The following is a 15,754-nucleotide window of genomic DNA, read 5'->3' as shown; positions in this document are numbered from 1 at the left end:
GCTTGTAACTTTATATTACCGTATATACTCGAGTATAAGCCGAGTTTTTCAGCACGAGTTTTTCAGCAGAGGTTTTAAAACTACAACTCCCAGCATGCCCGGACAGCCAATGGCTGTCCGGGCATGCTGGGAGTTATAGTTTTGCAACATCTGGAGGTCCGCAGGTTGAAGACCACTGATGAAGGGATTGACAGGCGGTGATGATGAGGGGGGGGGGGATGATGACGGGGGTCTGGATGATGACATGGGGGGGATGATGTATTTCCCACCCTAGACTTATAGTCGAGTCAATAACTTTTCCTGGGTTTTTGGGGTGAAATTAGGGGCCTCGGCTTATATTCGGGTCGGCTTATACTCGAGTATATACAATAGTTATCCTGTGTAACTCTTCTTGTTTTATATTGGAGTCCGCTATACCTCACAAATGGATTTTAAATGTAATGCTAATAAAATGTATTTGTTTTAACACAAACTGCAGTCTATAAGCTCTATATGGTCTTTTGGTGTAAACTTATCCTCTATCCTATAGTACTGGAGTACCCCTTTAAGTCTGTAATACAAGGACAAAAATAAACCTTTTACCACTTTTTTTTTTTTTTTTTTTAAACGTCAGGTAAAAAAAAAAAAACATTTAAAAAATGTCCTGTTTTACCATAAATTTCCATGGTTTGGCCATGTGGTTATTGGCTACATATTTTTTTTTTTTACAAGTGAATTCTGTTTAAAAAATGTAAACACTATCCAAACCCCAGCAATGTGCAGCACGGTACGTACAGTCTATCAAACAGGTTTATCCCTGCATTTCAAAGGCATAAAAAGACTACATAAAAAAAGTCACTGTGTGAACCCATTCTAAACGCTAAAGAAAAAATGCTAGTTGCCTATTGCTTTCATCATGAAAGTCTGTAAATAATTTATGGATGAAATGCAACGTTATTTACTGAAAACCCATTTACATAAAGTTTAAAACTGCTTTTAAAAATTTTATGCAGGATATGAAATGAAACTCAAATCCAATAGAGCAAATGAATTATTGTTGAACGGTAATAGTTTTTAAATGACGGGTTTTTAAAGAAGAGCAACGAGTCATGGAGCACAGTGACATTTTTGGGATTTTTTATGTACATACAATATTTCATAAGGCTGTCACAAGAGTTGCTTTTGTATTGTGGATGTTTTTACTTTGAAATACATATCATTACTCCTCATGTGCCCGTCAGAACTGTGTGCAGGGAGAAGTCTGTAGAGTGGAGCTGTAGGCACTCCAAATGTTGTCACATGGTGCCTCTCTATGGCATAATCTTTCTAGACGATAACACCTCTGCAAAGCTGTATTCCAGTTTGAGAAAATTATATATAAATACAACTATCACCCCCAAATACAAAACTTACTAACATAGTGTTTTCACAAATTATACTGGCTTCATCATGTTTTTGTGTGATTCATCCTTCACGGGAAGTTGTGTAGTCCTGTCGTTGTCAGTGTGGTGTTGTCTCCAGCTTCCCAGCTTCTTCCTTTCCCCCATAACAATGCATCATCATCTGCTGTCACAATGGGCATGGCCGGATCTAGTCTCTGAGCTCTAGCCGCACCCCCTGATGATATCACCACCTCTGACCAGCCCCTCCAGCGTTATCATTTATATATATATATATATATATATATTTAGAAAGAATGAGGTGTGTTTACAACATGCTGACTTGTGCTGGACAATGACACAGGCAGAGGAGCAGACAGGGAATGAATAGCAGGTGCTGCAACCTCACTGTGCAATAGTCAGCTGTGAAATGAGGTGTTCTGCAACAGATCTGGATGGAGAGGTCTGGGGAGGGGCATAGGCAGGGTGAGAGGATAGTGATAAAAAGCTGAGGGAAAGCAATGCATTCTGGGAATATTACTGTAGTACTGAGCAACTACTCAACCAGGAAGTACATGACTAAGACCTCCCCTGAAAAAAATTTGATTTTGGTGATTTCAGGACTGGGTCTAAAAGAACAGCATTGCGATATGCGCCTGAAGCACTTTTTCTTTTTTACCTGATGTCTGAGTACCCCTTTAATGCAATATCTGATGGAGCAAGACTCAATCTTTTTCCTGATGGATTTATATGGTGACAGAGAGGAAAAAACATCTGTATGCTTAAAAATGAAATTAAAAGTCATATGGATGAGCATTCTCAACCCACCTGGGCACCATGCAGAGGTATTACAGTTGCAACATTGTGATCTTCAAGTAGCGCAACCAATGTCGCGCAACCAACTTAAAGGGTACTCCACTGGAAAAAAAAATTTAAACAACTGGTGCCAGAAAAATCTTAATCCTTCCAGTACTTATCAGCTGCTGTATGATCCACAGGAAGTTCCTTTTTTAATTTTTTTTATTTCCTTTCTGTCTGACCACAATGCTCTCTGCTGACACCTCTGTCCATGTCAGGAACTGTCCAGAGCAGGAGAGGTTTGCTATGGGGATTTGCGCCTACTCTGGACAGTTCCTAAAATGGACAGAGGTGTCAGCAGAGAGTGGTCAGACAGGAAGGAAATTCAAGAAGAAAAGAACTTCCCGTGGAGCATACAGCAGCTGATAAGTACTGGAAGGATTAAGATTTTTTTAATAGAAGTAATTTACAAATCTGTTTAACTTTCTGGCACCATTTGATTTAAAAAAATAAATAAATACATTTCCAGCCGAGTACCCCTTTAATTCATCCTACGGTCAGTTTCACGCAGGCATAATAGAACCATATTTCCGTTTCTGTATTACAGCTGCGAATCCTGACTCAACCATTGGTCTAATGACCCAAATTTAAAGCATCATAGGAATCTATGATGCTTTTGGTTGGGGTCATTAGATTCACCGTCGGGCCAGGACCTGAGGCCGTAAATCGGATGCGAGATGTGGCCTTATTATGCATGGCCTTAGGCTCTGTTCGTGCTATTCTTAGAAGTGTACTGACTACCATGTCTGAAAAATTTGGCGCAATTGTTTTCAGCAGCTGCTTCTGCAGAGAGAAGTGATATTCGACTACGGGACTGATATAAGTTGACGTTTCCCTATAAAACCTGTACATTGCAAACAGATCAATATGGGGTCTGATGGCGAAACTAACTCTCTTTTTGCTTTGCCTGAAGCAGAAAAAGATAGACAGTGTAAGTTTAATAGGTTCTGCAAAGGACTTACATAAATATATATATATATATATATATATATATATATATATATATAAAATATATATTTGATTTATTTATTATTTGTTTATTTAAATTATTATTCTTTTATTTTTTATTTTTTAGAAAATGTTGTTTCCAATTATATATCTTTGTAGTTATGTTTTTTTTATTCATTGCATTTATCTTGCATCATCTGAAGAAAGGGTCTAAAGCTGACACTAAAATAATAATGTCTGACAGGGTCCCCCCCCCTCACAACCTACCATACGCAATGTATAGTATTGTTGTCAGGGGCATCCGCTACCTCTGCGCTCCCCTATACCTCGCTACCCAAAGGCTGTCCGAGTATGTGACAGTTGTAGTTTTGCATCAGCTGGAGGCACCCTGGATGGAAAACACTGCTCTGAGGGGTCTTCGAACTATTCTGAGGCCCCATAGAAATGTGTGCCAGGGTCCGCCCACAACCTACCATGTGCAATGTACAATACTGTTGTCAGGGACATCAGCTACCTCTGCACTTCCTATAGCCACACCTCCGGTTAGGTACATAAAACAAATTGTGCAACGGCCAACACTCTTTTCTTTCTCTAAGGAAGTGTTTCTCAATAAGGGTGCCTCCAGCAGTTGCTAAACTACAACTCCCAGCATGCCCGGACAGCCGAAGGCTGTCCGGGCATGCTGGGAGTTGCAGTTTTGCAACAGCTGGAGGCACACTGGTTGGAAAATGCTGCTCTAAGGGGTCTTGGAGGCTCCATAAAGAATGGATGGAGTGAAGACCTTACACATGAGGTGGGCTCATTCCAAGGACAATTTTGTCCACGTTGCAGGATTGGTGGTGGTCCTAGCAGGCATGGGAATAATCCTTTAAAGGGGTACTCCGGTGAAAAACTTTATTTATTTTTTTTTTTTTAAATCAACTGGTGCCAGAAAGTTAAACAGATTTGTAAATTACTTCTATTAAAAAACCTTAATCCTTCCTGTACTTATTAGCTGCTGAATACTACAGCGGAAATTCTTTTCTTTTTGGAACACAGAACTCTCTGCTGACATCACGAGCACAGTGCTCTCTGCTGACATCTCTGTCCATTTTAGGAACTGTCCAGAACAGCATATGTTTGCTATGGGGATTTCCTTTTACCCTGAACAGTTCCTAAAATGGACAGAGGTGTCAGCAGAGAGCACTGTGCTTGTGATGTCGGCAGAGAGTTCTGTGTTCCAAAAAGAAAAGAATTTCCTCTGTAGTATTCAGCAGCTAATAAGTACAGGAAGGATTAAGATTTTTTAATAGAAGTAATTTACAAATCTGTTTAACTTTCTGGCACCAGTTGATTTAAAAAATAAAAAAATAAAAAAAAGTTTTTCACCGGATTACCCCTTTAACATTATTGAATGATGTGGGGTGTTATAGTGTTAACTTTCACCCTCGCCAAGTTTTCAGACAAGTTTCCAAAAATCATGAATAAAATGTTAAAAGTAGAAGAATTGTACTAAATAAATTGAATTCCTATTCTTATTGCACATGTATTTGTATTACAATGTACATACGATGAAACAAGACACAAAAAACGGCCTTCAAGAATCAGCACCAGCCTTTGGTTATTGGAGCCTATCTTTTATGCTTTTTATACATTTACTTGTAGACTTTCCGGAAGGATTACTCTTTATTGAATTTTTTTTTTTTTGGGGGGGGGGGGGGGGGGGGGGGAGGCTGATCTGAATACAATAGCTCCAGTCTCCGTACTTTATTCTTAAAGAATCACAACCTAACAAGAACATAATGGCCAAATGATGCAGCAAATTCCTAATACCAGACGCAATAACCACCATCGGCAGCCGCCAAGACGAGGAGAATATATTAACCCTCTTAGCTGCATATTCTTTAATCAATCACTTTTCTGACTTTCCAATCTGTTATATTCCTTTATTTTAATTGTGTCGACTCCATAACTACCAACCACAACCAAGATACCGTGGTCCCTCAACTTACAATGGCCTCAACATAGTCTTTTCTGGATCAGCGTAAACCATACACAACATACAATGCTGCGGACAGTCCAGATCTGTGAGACGTGTCAATGGCTGGAAGAACTGACCAATCAGAATGGGCATTTCAATGGTAAAACCCCTGTACTGGCTGTCTGGTAGCGCCCCCCTACAGTACAGGGAGGTACTACATGTTCTGTACACCTCTTAACCTATGGACACCAGGTGAGGGCGGCTCTATTTTACTTTTTTGGGACACTGTGTACTGTACAGGACCCTGTACATAGACAGTTATTTAGCAGCTCTTGCTTACTTTTATATGTTAGGACTTGCTGTATTTGTATTAGTTATCTACTTTTTTTTCTTTAATCCTCACTTTTTCCTATTTTCAGATGACTATTTGGGGGCTTCAGAACCAATTTCAAGGTTTTGATAGAGTTCTGGTCCCAACATACAATGGTGTTAAAGGGGTATTCCAGGCCAAAACTTTTTTTTTATATATCAACTGGCTCCGGAAAGTTAAACAGATTTGTAAATTACTTCTATTAAAAAATCTTAATCCTTCCAATAGTTATTAGCTTCTGAAGTTGAGTTGTTGTTTTCTGTCTAACTGCTCTCTGATGACTCACGTCCCGGGAGCTGTGCAGTTCCTATGGGGATATTCTCCCATCATGCACAGCTCCCGGGACGTGACATCATCATTGAGCAGTTAGACAGAAAACTTCAGAAGCTAATAACTATTGGAAGGATTAAGATTTTTTAATAGAATTAATGTACAAATCTGTTTAACTTTCCAGAGCCAGTTGATATATATAAAAAAGGTTTTGCCTGGAATACCCCTTTAAGATACAATGCCTAGTTGGAAAAAATGGAAAAAAAGGGAGGACAGCGCCTCGTGTATTACCCAAGGTACCGGTGTCAACAGGGACAGGACAAGGTCGGCTCTTCAAGATGGCCGCTAACATGATCAAAGAAGAATGTGATTTTGAAACTTGATTGTAACCCCGCCCACTATACCTGGCGTCCATGTTTTCTGTATATAAAGAGCTCCTTTTGTGATGTTTTGTATGCCAATCTGAGGAAGGAGATCTGTTCCTCCGAAACGCGTCATTGGTTTTAATATATTTAAATAAACATAGTGCTCTGTAGCACTTTAACCGCAATCCAGCATCTGGCTTGAATTTTCTGGAACCATGAACAGCGCCCACAAAAAGTTTTTTTTCCAACTCATTTACTCCATTAACATACAATGGTCGTCCAGGCACCAATAAATATTGTAACTTGAGGAACCACTGTATACCAAAACTCTGGACTGTTCTTGTGTAGTCTTTTGTCAGTGCTAGTTGAGTCCTCCGCATGTGGCTGCATATCTCCAGCCAAATGATCTTGTAAGGTACAAATACTGGATCAGGAATTATCCAACAGCAGCAAAACCTGGTGCCAGGTTCCAAGGACAACACAGCTAGTGTGAATATATTCTTACACAAAAGGCAAAATTTGATTCAGTTGCCATGGTAAAATTCTAGTTCCAATCGTATGAAATTTTAGAAGACCGCTAATTCAGGCCCGATTCCCCATTGACTGATTTTCAGTTAACTGTGCCACCTAACTGGTTTCACTTCATCCACAAAAGGCGTTAGCCACATCAACCCTCTTCATCCCTGCACATTGACATGGTCACAGAGCAAGCCTACAAAAGTCTCCCATAATAGTCAATGAGTCTTCTACAGACCGTTTTTTCCTATGTCCATGGGGCTGCTGTGAAGTATATCTCTAAATGCTGTTAAAAGAAAAAAGAATTTAGAGCATACAGTAAAAGCTCTCAAAAAGGCCGTCTTTTCTAGAAGACCACCCCCTTATCCAGGCCAGATTCCCTGTGACTCCTTTTTAGTTCCGCTGGGTGTTGCCCCACTGTGCCACCTAACCAGTTTGACTTTGGCTCACTTCCAAGGGTACTGTCTAAATACTTCCCCTGAATTTCACCCTTCATTTACAATAGGTGATAGCCACAGCAACCCTCTTCCTCCTTCCTGCACATTGACAACTGCAAAAGTCACAGAGCAGGCCTACAAATGTCTACCATAGTAGTCAATAAGTCTTCTACAGACCATTGTTTCCTGTGTTTAAATGCTTTAAAAAAAAAAAACAACAACGATCATTTAGAGCGTACAGTGAAACTTCTCCAAAGACCTTCTTTTTGAGAAGACCACCTCCTTATCCAGGCCAGATTCCTTGTGACTGAGGTTCAGTTCTGCTGGCCTTGACTTGACTTTAGGCCACTGCAAAAGGCACTGTCTAAGTACCCCCCTGGATTTCAATTGGTGAAAGCCGCAGCAACCCTCCTTCTCCTTCCTGCACATTGACATCTGCAAAGGTCACAGAGAAGGTCTAGAGAAGTCTCCCATAGTAGTCATAGTGATCTTCTATAGACTATTGTTTCCATGGGGCTGCTGTAAAATATATCTTTAAATACTGTTAAAAGAACAGAGGTAACGTTCAGGCAATATGGCTGCTCCCAAAATAATGTACAAAAACATAACATCTATAATCAGAAAATAGAAATAAGAATGAATGTTTTACTATCTGACCCAAATATATATATAAAAAAAAATTCAGCAACGAATTCCCTTTAAATGCGAGGAACCTCGAGCATTACGTCACCATCATTTTAATGCGCAGAGAAGCAGCGTCCACCGTATCTGTCCTATGGTGAAGGTAACCCTATCTATCTTGCTTCCTTCTTTACAGTATATCCAAGATCCATCAAATCCACGATTTTCTGTATTATTAATAGACTAGTGTTGTTTAGGAAGCCTCCACATGCCACCAGTCACTTATTTCTTGAGATAATATGTCAAACAGAGAGTGAGTGATAAGACGGGAATTAAGAGATTCTTTTTTCAGATTGTCATTTTTATCGGAGATGCCATCGTTGCTGGGATTCAATCACGCTGACAAACCCGTTTCATAAACCTCTGCCGCTCTGAGTAATTTAAGAGATCTTGACGTAGACTCTCTAGGGTCTTAAGAAAACTGAGCTCCTTCTACAAGGAATCATGATCTTGCTTTAGTTAGAGGAGCATCATACACCAGATAACTATTTAGTGCTACGTTGCACGTTGTTCCCATGGCTACAAGCGGGAAAGACTGCGGCTACTATTCTAGTATTTAGAATTTAGTTTATAGTTTAACATCTGAACATATTTCCAAAGTAACCAATCCTTGGACCCTCAGTATAACCTTTTCTTGTGGGATGAGCTCCGGGGGAAGGTGGTATAAAAAAAGACACGTAGGATTAGCCAAAATTACGGTAAAAAAAATTATCCATAATTTATTCATGGACAACGCGTTTCGAGAATCAATTCTCTTTATCAGGTCCTCAATACAGTTAAACATCTGAACATCTGAAGAAGTTCTGAATGATCACTCCCGTAATGTAACCGATTGGGCTCAGATTATGTTGGATGATCTATCGTTTGACGGGCTTCAACAGCGTCTGATAGTGATGGATGTTGTAAAGTTTGTATGATGTTTTATGCTACAACAATGTTAAACAATAAAATTACAAAAAGTCATAAAAAGTCCAGCTAGTTATGACTTACAATTCAATGAATTCTGACAGTTTTGACAGGAAGGACAGCACTACACGCTGCACTATTCTTCGCAGAACCTCAGACGGACTCTCTGATGGTAGTGTGAACAGAGTTTCAACTAGCTGGACTTTTGTGAAATTGCAATATCATTAGAGCGGGGGCACCAATCAGGGAACGGTAAGTCTCATTTTCATCAGTGTCACCCGCACTACAAGGCTATACGAATAGTAGGGTGATGCTGATGACAGATTCCCTTTACCATTGTCATAGCTTATGATTAAGACAGTAAAGGTCGAAACCCGTCAAGCGTCCACCCACTGCTAACAAGTTTTTAAATACTGACCCCTAAAGAGGAACATTTTTGGAAGATGACCGTGCTGTACTTCCTTTTGGATTTCTTCATTGCTGTTACAGAATGGCTCTTCTGTGTCTATGCATGGAAACCTTTTTTTATTTTTTTTAACTATTATTTAAATAATTAAGCTACTAAGTTGGATAATTTTCTAATTTACTTAGTGTTCCAATTCCTTACTATCTTTTTAAGATTTCTCTTTGCTGTCAGTGAATGTGAACAATCTTGTTTACATTCAGAGACTGTAAACTTCCAGTAGAATATTCAATCTGTGTTCAAAAAAGATTGGACTACAGATTGATTAATTTTAAAGTGAACTTGTCATTATATTTTACCATATATAACGTGTGGCAATGTGTTATATATATATGGTAAAATCGTATTCCTTACCATTCCTGGGGGACCTCTTGTTGGCAGCATAGGTGAGGATATGCAGTTTGAAAGTTGTCCCTGCCGGTCTGTAGGAGGTCCCTTGGGTGGGTAGCCATCCTCACCTAGTTCCGTCTGTTTCGGCTGTAATCATGCCCCCTCTGCTTCTTTGACAGCCTGCGTCACCACTCTGGTATCTAGGCAGACGGAGCAGGGCGATGATGTGCGCCATACCCTGGCTGTCAATCGTACTGAGGGGGCTTGATTACAAACGCATTAAATAGGACTAGTAGAGGATAGCTCCCCACCCAGGGGACCACTTATGGGTTGGCGGGGACACCTTTCAAATTACATATTCTCACCATTGCTGCGGCAGAAACGTTTCCCGGGCATGGTAAGATTTTACTATATATAACGCATTGTCACATGTTATATATGGTAAAAATCTGATGACAGGTTCCCTTTAACTGCACTGATACATTGTAGCAAACTATGAGAGCGATCTGTGCTCTATTTAGCTGACAGTAAGTATGTATAGTGATAAGGCTGTGTTCACACCGTTTGGAGCCTCTTTTAGCAGTTCCAATAGATTTGATGGGAAGAATAGCACAGTATGTGGCCCCTGACAACCCAACAGACCGTATTATAGGTCAATGGGGTGTGTCATGTGACTGATCCGGTTCAGCTGCCATAGTATCCCTTATCTGTTCAGCGTGAACACAGCCATACGCGATACTCCATATAAAAAGTAAATCCATTTCAACACAATCACGTTGGTGGAAGTGAAGGCTACACATCTGCATATTGTAGGAAATAGTTATGATATAGCATTTACATCATATCGATATAAAAAAAATTACCTAAAACGCGCAATCTATCCGCTCCAACAACCACTTCTTTGTTGTTTGCCGAAAACAGCAACTTTCCTTCATTCGACATCACTTCAAGATTATTCCCTCGAGCCCGAATACTGTCCGATGCTGCGTAGAAAACAATAGTAGGGTTAAAAAAAAATGTCTGTACTCCCACTCTTTTGACAAACAGGACATTTTGAAGAATATTTTTTCAGAGAATTCTGCAATTCCTCTGTTATTCCTCCTGGAAATTTATGAGGGAAATAGACAACTTGGGTGTTATTATTTTCTTTTGTAGAAAGGGGTGTGTGCTTACACAACCGATACCGACCAATAAGTGCTTATCATGTCAAACACACTCTGTTGACAAGGGTGATGTTAACGCCCAGTTGTCGATTTAGTTATAAATTTCCAGGAGGAATAACAGAGTAGCTTCTTACAAAATGGATTTATCATTTTAAAGTCCTCGATAACCCCATTAAATGTATATGCTCTGGAATTATTACCAACATTTTTTTTTTTATTGGGGTGGTCCAGTGTTTCGCAACGGCCTTCGACTGTCTGGACATGCTGTGAGTTGTAGTTTTGCAACAGCTGGAGGCACCCTGGTTGAGAAACACTGAACTTGTGGGATAATTGCTGGAATTGTGACCCCGGTCTTTTCCCATTATACTTCATACAAACTCCATCCATAGGTGATAAACGTTATTCAGTGGAGCACCCCTTTAAGTTACTTTTTTCCCCCCACATATATTATGATTTCTCTTGCTGCCAGTGAACAGAGTCAAAGGCTGCAAATACATGGAGACACTTTCTACAGCCTAGGCCTGGATTTAGACTTAAAGGGGTTATCCAGGAAAAAACTTTTTTTTATATATCAACTGGCTCCAGAAAGTTAAACAGATTTGTAAATTACTTCTATTAAAAAATCTTAATCCTCTCAGTAGTTATGAGCTGCTGAAGTTGAGTTGTTCTTTTCTGTCTAAGTGCTCTCTGATGACACGTGTCTCGGGAACTGCCCAGTTTAGAAGCAAATCCCCATAGCAAACTTCTTCTACTCTGTGTAGTTCCCGAGACAAGCAGAGATGTCAGCAGAGAGCACTGTTGTCAGACAGAAAAGAACAACTCAACTTCAGCAGCTGATAATTATTGAAAGGATTAAGATTTTTTAATAGAAGTAATTTACAAATCTGTTTAAAGGGGTACTCCGGTGAAAACTTTTTTTCTTTTAAATCAACTGGCTCCGGAAAGTTAAACAGATTTGTAAATTACTTCTATTAAAAAATCTTAATCCTTCCTGTGTTTATTAGCTGCTGAATACTACAGAGGAAATTATTTTCTTTTTGGAATGCTCTCTGATGACATCACAAGCACAGTTCTCTCTGCTGACGTTATTATAAAAATAATAAGGTTTCATTTATTTATTGTTGTCCTTAATGGGATTTGAACCAAGGCCCCAGCACTGCAAGGCAGCAGAAGCTAACCACTAAGCCACCATGCTGCCCTTAGCATACAACTGCTATGCATGGTTGCTAAAATGGACAGAGATGTCAGCAGAGAGCACTGTGCTCGTGATGTCATCAGTGTTCCAAAAAGAAAGGAATCTCCTCTGTAGCATTCAGCAGCTAATAAGTACTGGAATGATTAAAAAATTTTAACAGAAGTAATTTACAAATATGTTTAACTTTCTGGCACCAGTTGATTTAAAAGAAAAAAGGTTTTCACCGGAGTACCCCTTTAAGTTTCTGGAGCCAGTTGATACAAAAAAAAAATTTTTTTCCTGGAATACCCCTTTAAGCATGGTACTTACTGACTCATTGTAGCAAACTTTAAAAACAGGAGAGAGCTTCCAGTTTTTATCACATACAAAAAAAAAAAAAAAACTCCACTTAAAGGGAACCCGTCACACTGAAAATACTGTCCAATCGGCAGGTGCCATGTTATAGAGCAGGTGGAGCTGAGCAGAATGATATATAGATATGTAGGAAAAGTTTCATGATAATCTGTTGTTTATTTTTAAGCTAAGTAGTCATGTGGGCGGTGCTGCTCAGTTATAACTGGACCGCCCACCTGACTACTTAACCTAGAATGAGCTAAGGTTTAAATGAATAAATGACAAGTTATCCTGGAACTTTTCTCACTAAACTATATATCAATCAGTTCAGCTCCTCCTGCTATAACATGAGGTCTGCAGATTTGACAGCATTTTTAACGTGAAAGGTCTCCTTTAATTTTGTAGGTTCAGATTAGATTTATCCATATTTACATATTCCAGATTTGTTTCAACCCTTTGGCTAAGTAGGTGGTGCAGTAGGTAGGAGCGCCGTCCTCAGCAGTACCCTAAAAGGGGTACTCCAGTGGGAAAAAATGTTTTCGAATCAACTGGTGCCAGAAAGTTTTACAGATTTGTAAATTAGTTCTATTTTAAAATCTTACTCCTTCCAGTACTTATCAGCTTGCTGTATGCTTCAGAGGAAGTTGTGTAGGTCTTTCCAGTCTCACCACAGTGCTCTCTGCTGCCACCTCTGTCCATGTTAGGAACTGTCCAGAGCAGGAGAGGTTTGCTATAGGGATTTGCTCTTGTTCTGAACAGTTGCTGACATGGACAGAGGTGTCAGCAGAGAGCACTGTAGTCACACTGGAAAGAACTACACAACTTCCTCTGGAGCATACAGCAGCTGATAAGTAATGGAAGGAACAAGATTTTTAAATAGAACCAATTTACAAATCTGTATAACTTTCTGGCACCAGTTGATATGAATTTTTTTTTTTCCCACCGAGTACCTCTTTAAGCTGCCAATTTTCCGAAAGGGCACTCTGTCCCACTGCTCCACCTACTTGCCATTAAAAAAAAAGCAGAAAACAGGCCAACATTCTCAAAATTCTCTCATGAACTAGATGTTGAACTTGTTTTATTAGCTGCTGAATCTTCAGAACAAAGATCTAACGCTCGGAAACGTTCCTCTATTATTGTAAAAGGTTACCGGTATTAAAATTCAGAAAAATTATTACCGTAAAAGGAGAATGCTGAATACCCATTCTGGTTAGGAACAAAAGATCCACCATATAAATGAATGACATGAATGGCCTACTTAGAACAGAAAACAGCTATTGATCTATGGCCTTGCATATCCTGAGAGACGTCATTATTATTCAAGACGGTGTAGCAGGAAATCACTTCTTTATGGCATGTCCTCATGGTCACCTATGAGAGTCACTAGAATATATTCTGCATGGATTCACTGCAAGTTTTACAGAAGCTGCATAGACTATATGACTTAACCCATAGCTTTTCATGAATGACCGAATAGAACGTAAATACAGTATGTTCCTTGAAAGATTAAAGGGTACCTTTCATCCAAAAAAAACTAAAACTTTTGATATATTATAAATTAATGTATGCAGAATAACTTTCCAATAGCATGTTATAAAAAATTATGCTTCCTTCTATTTAATATTCCACTTTGAAAAAAATGACCACTAGGGGTCTCCCTACCAGTCCTGGCTGCATGCCTTTTTTATAGATTACAGACTCATGCTGGAGTCCTAAATTTTAAACTGCAGCCGGGACACAGACAAGCACAGCACTGCTCCCTGCCAGGGAGCAGTCCTGAGATTGTCTGTGTCCCGGCTGCAGTCTGAGATTTAGGACTCCAGAATGAGTCTGAAATCTATAAAAAAAATAAAGGCTTGCGGCCAGGACTGGTAGGGAGACCCCTAGTGGTCATTTTTTCAAAGTGGAAAATTAAATAGAAAGAAGCATATTTTTTAATAACATGCTATTGGAAAGTTATTCTGCATACATTAATTTATAATATACAAAAAGTTTTTTTGATGTAAGGTACGGTTAAAATGGCTATGAGTGGTAATGTTTAAATGGGCCCTGTCAGAATAGAAAAACTTTCTATATGTTGTACAATTTGGTAAAACATTTACCTTTCTAATATAGTTCATAAAACATGTTTATCCCCTTTTCATAGAAATCATGGCTTATACAATAGACCACTAGGGGTCCCCATAGCATCCAGAACATAATCCTGTCTGTCCGCAACATCATCTTTGTCCCAGCTGAAGTCTAGGCTGGGACAAAGTCTGTATCCCTGCTGAACCGATGCAGTTCCCCTTTCATTTCAACGAGCCTAAACGTAGTCAGCTAGTGACTCCGGTCAAACCATTTTTGGACCATATCTAATTTATTGCCAGACTGAAACCCACGGTTTGCTGTGCTTTTCAATCTGGGGAAAAACGGGATACTGTCTGAAAATGACGACCGAAGTAACTAGGTCGCTGGAGAACTAGACATCCTGGCATTACATGGACAGCCCACCAGGGCCGTAGCTATAGGTGGTGGAGAGGTAGCGGTCACACCAGGGCCCTGGTTCCTAAGTGGGCCCCAAAGCACATCTGCCCCATAAGAGACCAGTGTTATAATTGGCACATGGGGCCCTGTTGCAGATTTTATATTGGGGCCCAGAAGCTATAAGTTTGCATCGAGGCCCAGAAGCTACGCCTCTGCAGCCCACTGACTTCAAATGACACCATGTAATTCTTTGTTTCCCCTGAGGAGGCAGTGCAGGAGAATTCTATACTTGCTGTAGGTTACTACTGCAGCTTATAGCTAATTTAGGGGCACCTCTTGTGATCAGCGTATTTCAGGAGACCCTTCTGAAAAAAAAACGGCATTGAGAAAGAGATTACATCATTTTAACAAGCAATGACAGTGTATACGTTATCTCATTTATAAATAGCAGGACTGGAATCCTTAAATGGGTACTCCGCCCCTAGACATGCTTTATTCTATCCTATGGATAGGGGATAAGAAGTCCGATCTCAAAGGTCCAGCAATCTCAGCAACGGAACCCCAGTCATTTGATGCACAGAGCGAACTACATCTGCCACGCCCCCTCCATTCATGTCTATGGGAGAAGGCATGATGGCTGTGTACTAGTTGCCACCCCCCTCCCATAGACAAGAATGGAGTGGACGTGGCGTGACGTCTCGAACACAGAAGCCCCAGGCTTCCATGTTCATGAACGCCGCAGCGCCAGGCCAAAGAATGCGGGGGGGTCAGACACGTTATCCCCTATCGTTAGGATAGGGGATAACATGTCTAGGGGCAAAGTACCCCTTTTAAGGGGTTATCCAGGAAAAAACTTTTTTTATATATATATATCAACTGGCTCCAGAAAGTTAAACAGATTTGTAAATTACTTCTATAAAAAAAAAAATCTTAATCCTTTCAGTACTTATGAGCTGATGAAGTTGAGTTGTTCTTTTCTGTCTAAGTGCTCTCTGATGACACGTGTCTCGGGAACTGCCCAGCTTAGAAGCAAATCCCCATAGCAAACCTCTTCTACTCTGTGCAGTTCCCGAGACAAGCAGAGATGTCAGCAGAGAGCACTGTTGCCCAACAGAAAACAACAACTCAACTTCAG

The 15,754-nt window shown here is 40.0% G+C and overlaps 1 protein-coding gene across 12 annotated transcripts in view; it reads right to left on the bottom strand.

Moving 5' to 3' along the window:
• SGCD (sarcoglycan delta) overlaps nt 1-15,754 on the bottom strand; it is a 607,498-nt gene that overhangs the window by 81,474 nt on the left and 510,270 nt on the right. For all 12 annotated transcript variants that reach the window (XM_056517166.1, XM_056517168.1, XM_056517167.1 and 9 more), the window contains one exon: nt 10,326-10,445. In XM_056517166.1, the coding sequence (XP_056373141.1) occupies nt 10,326-10,445 (120 nt within the window). The remainder of the gene's footprint in view (nt 1-10,325; nt 10,446-15,754) is intronic.

This window comes from Hyla sarda, chromosome 4 (genome assembly GCF_029499605.1).
Source record: "Hyla sarda isolate aHylSar1 chromosome 4, aHylSar1.hap1, whole genome shotgun sequence".
NCBI classification, from domain to species: Eukaryota; Metazoa; Chordata; class Amphibia; order Anura; family Hylidae; genus Hyla; species Hyla sarda.
The sequence above is the reverse complement of the archived record's forward strand: the minus strand, read 5'-3'. Positions and strand labels throughout refer to the sequence as shown.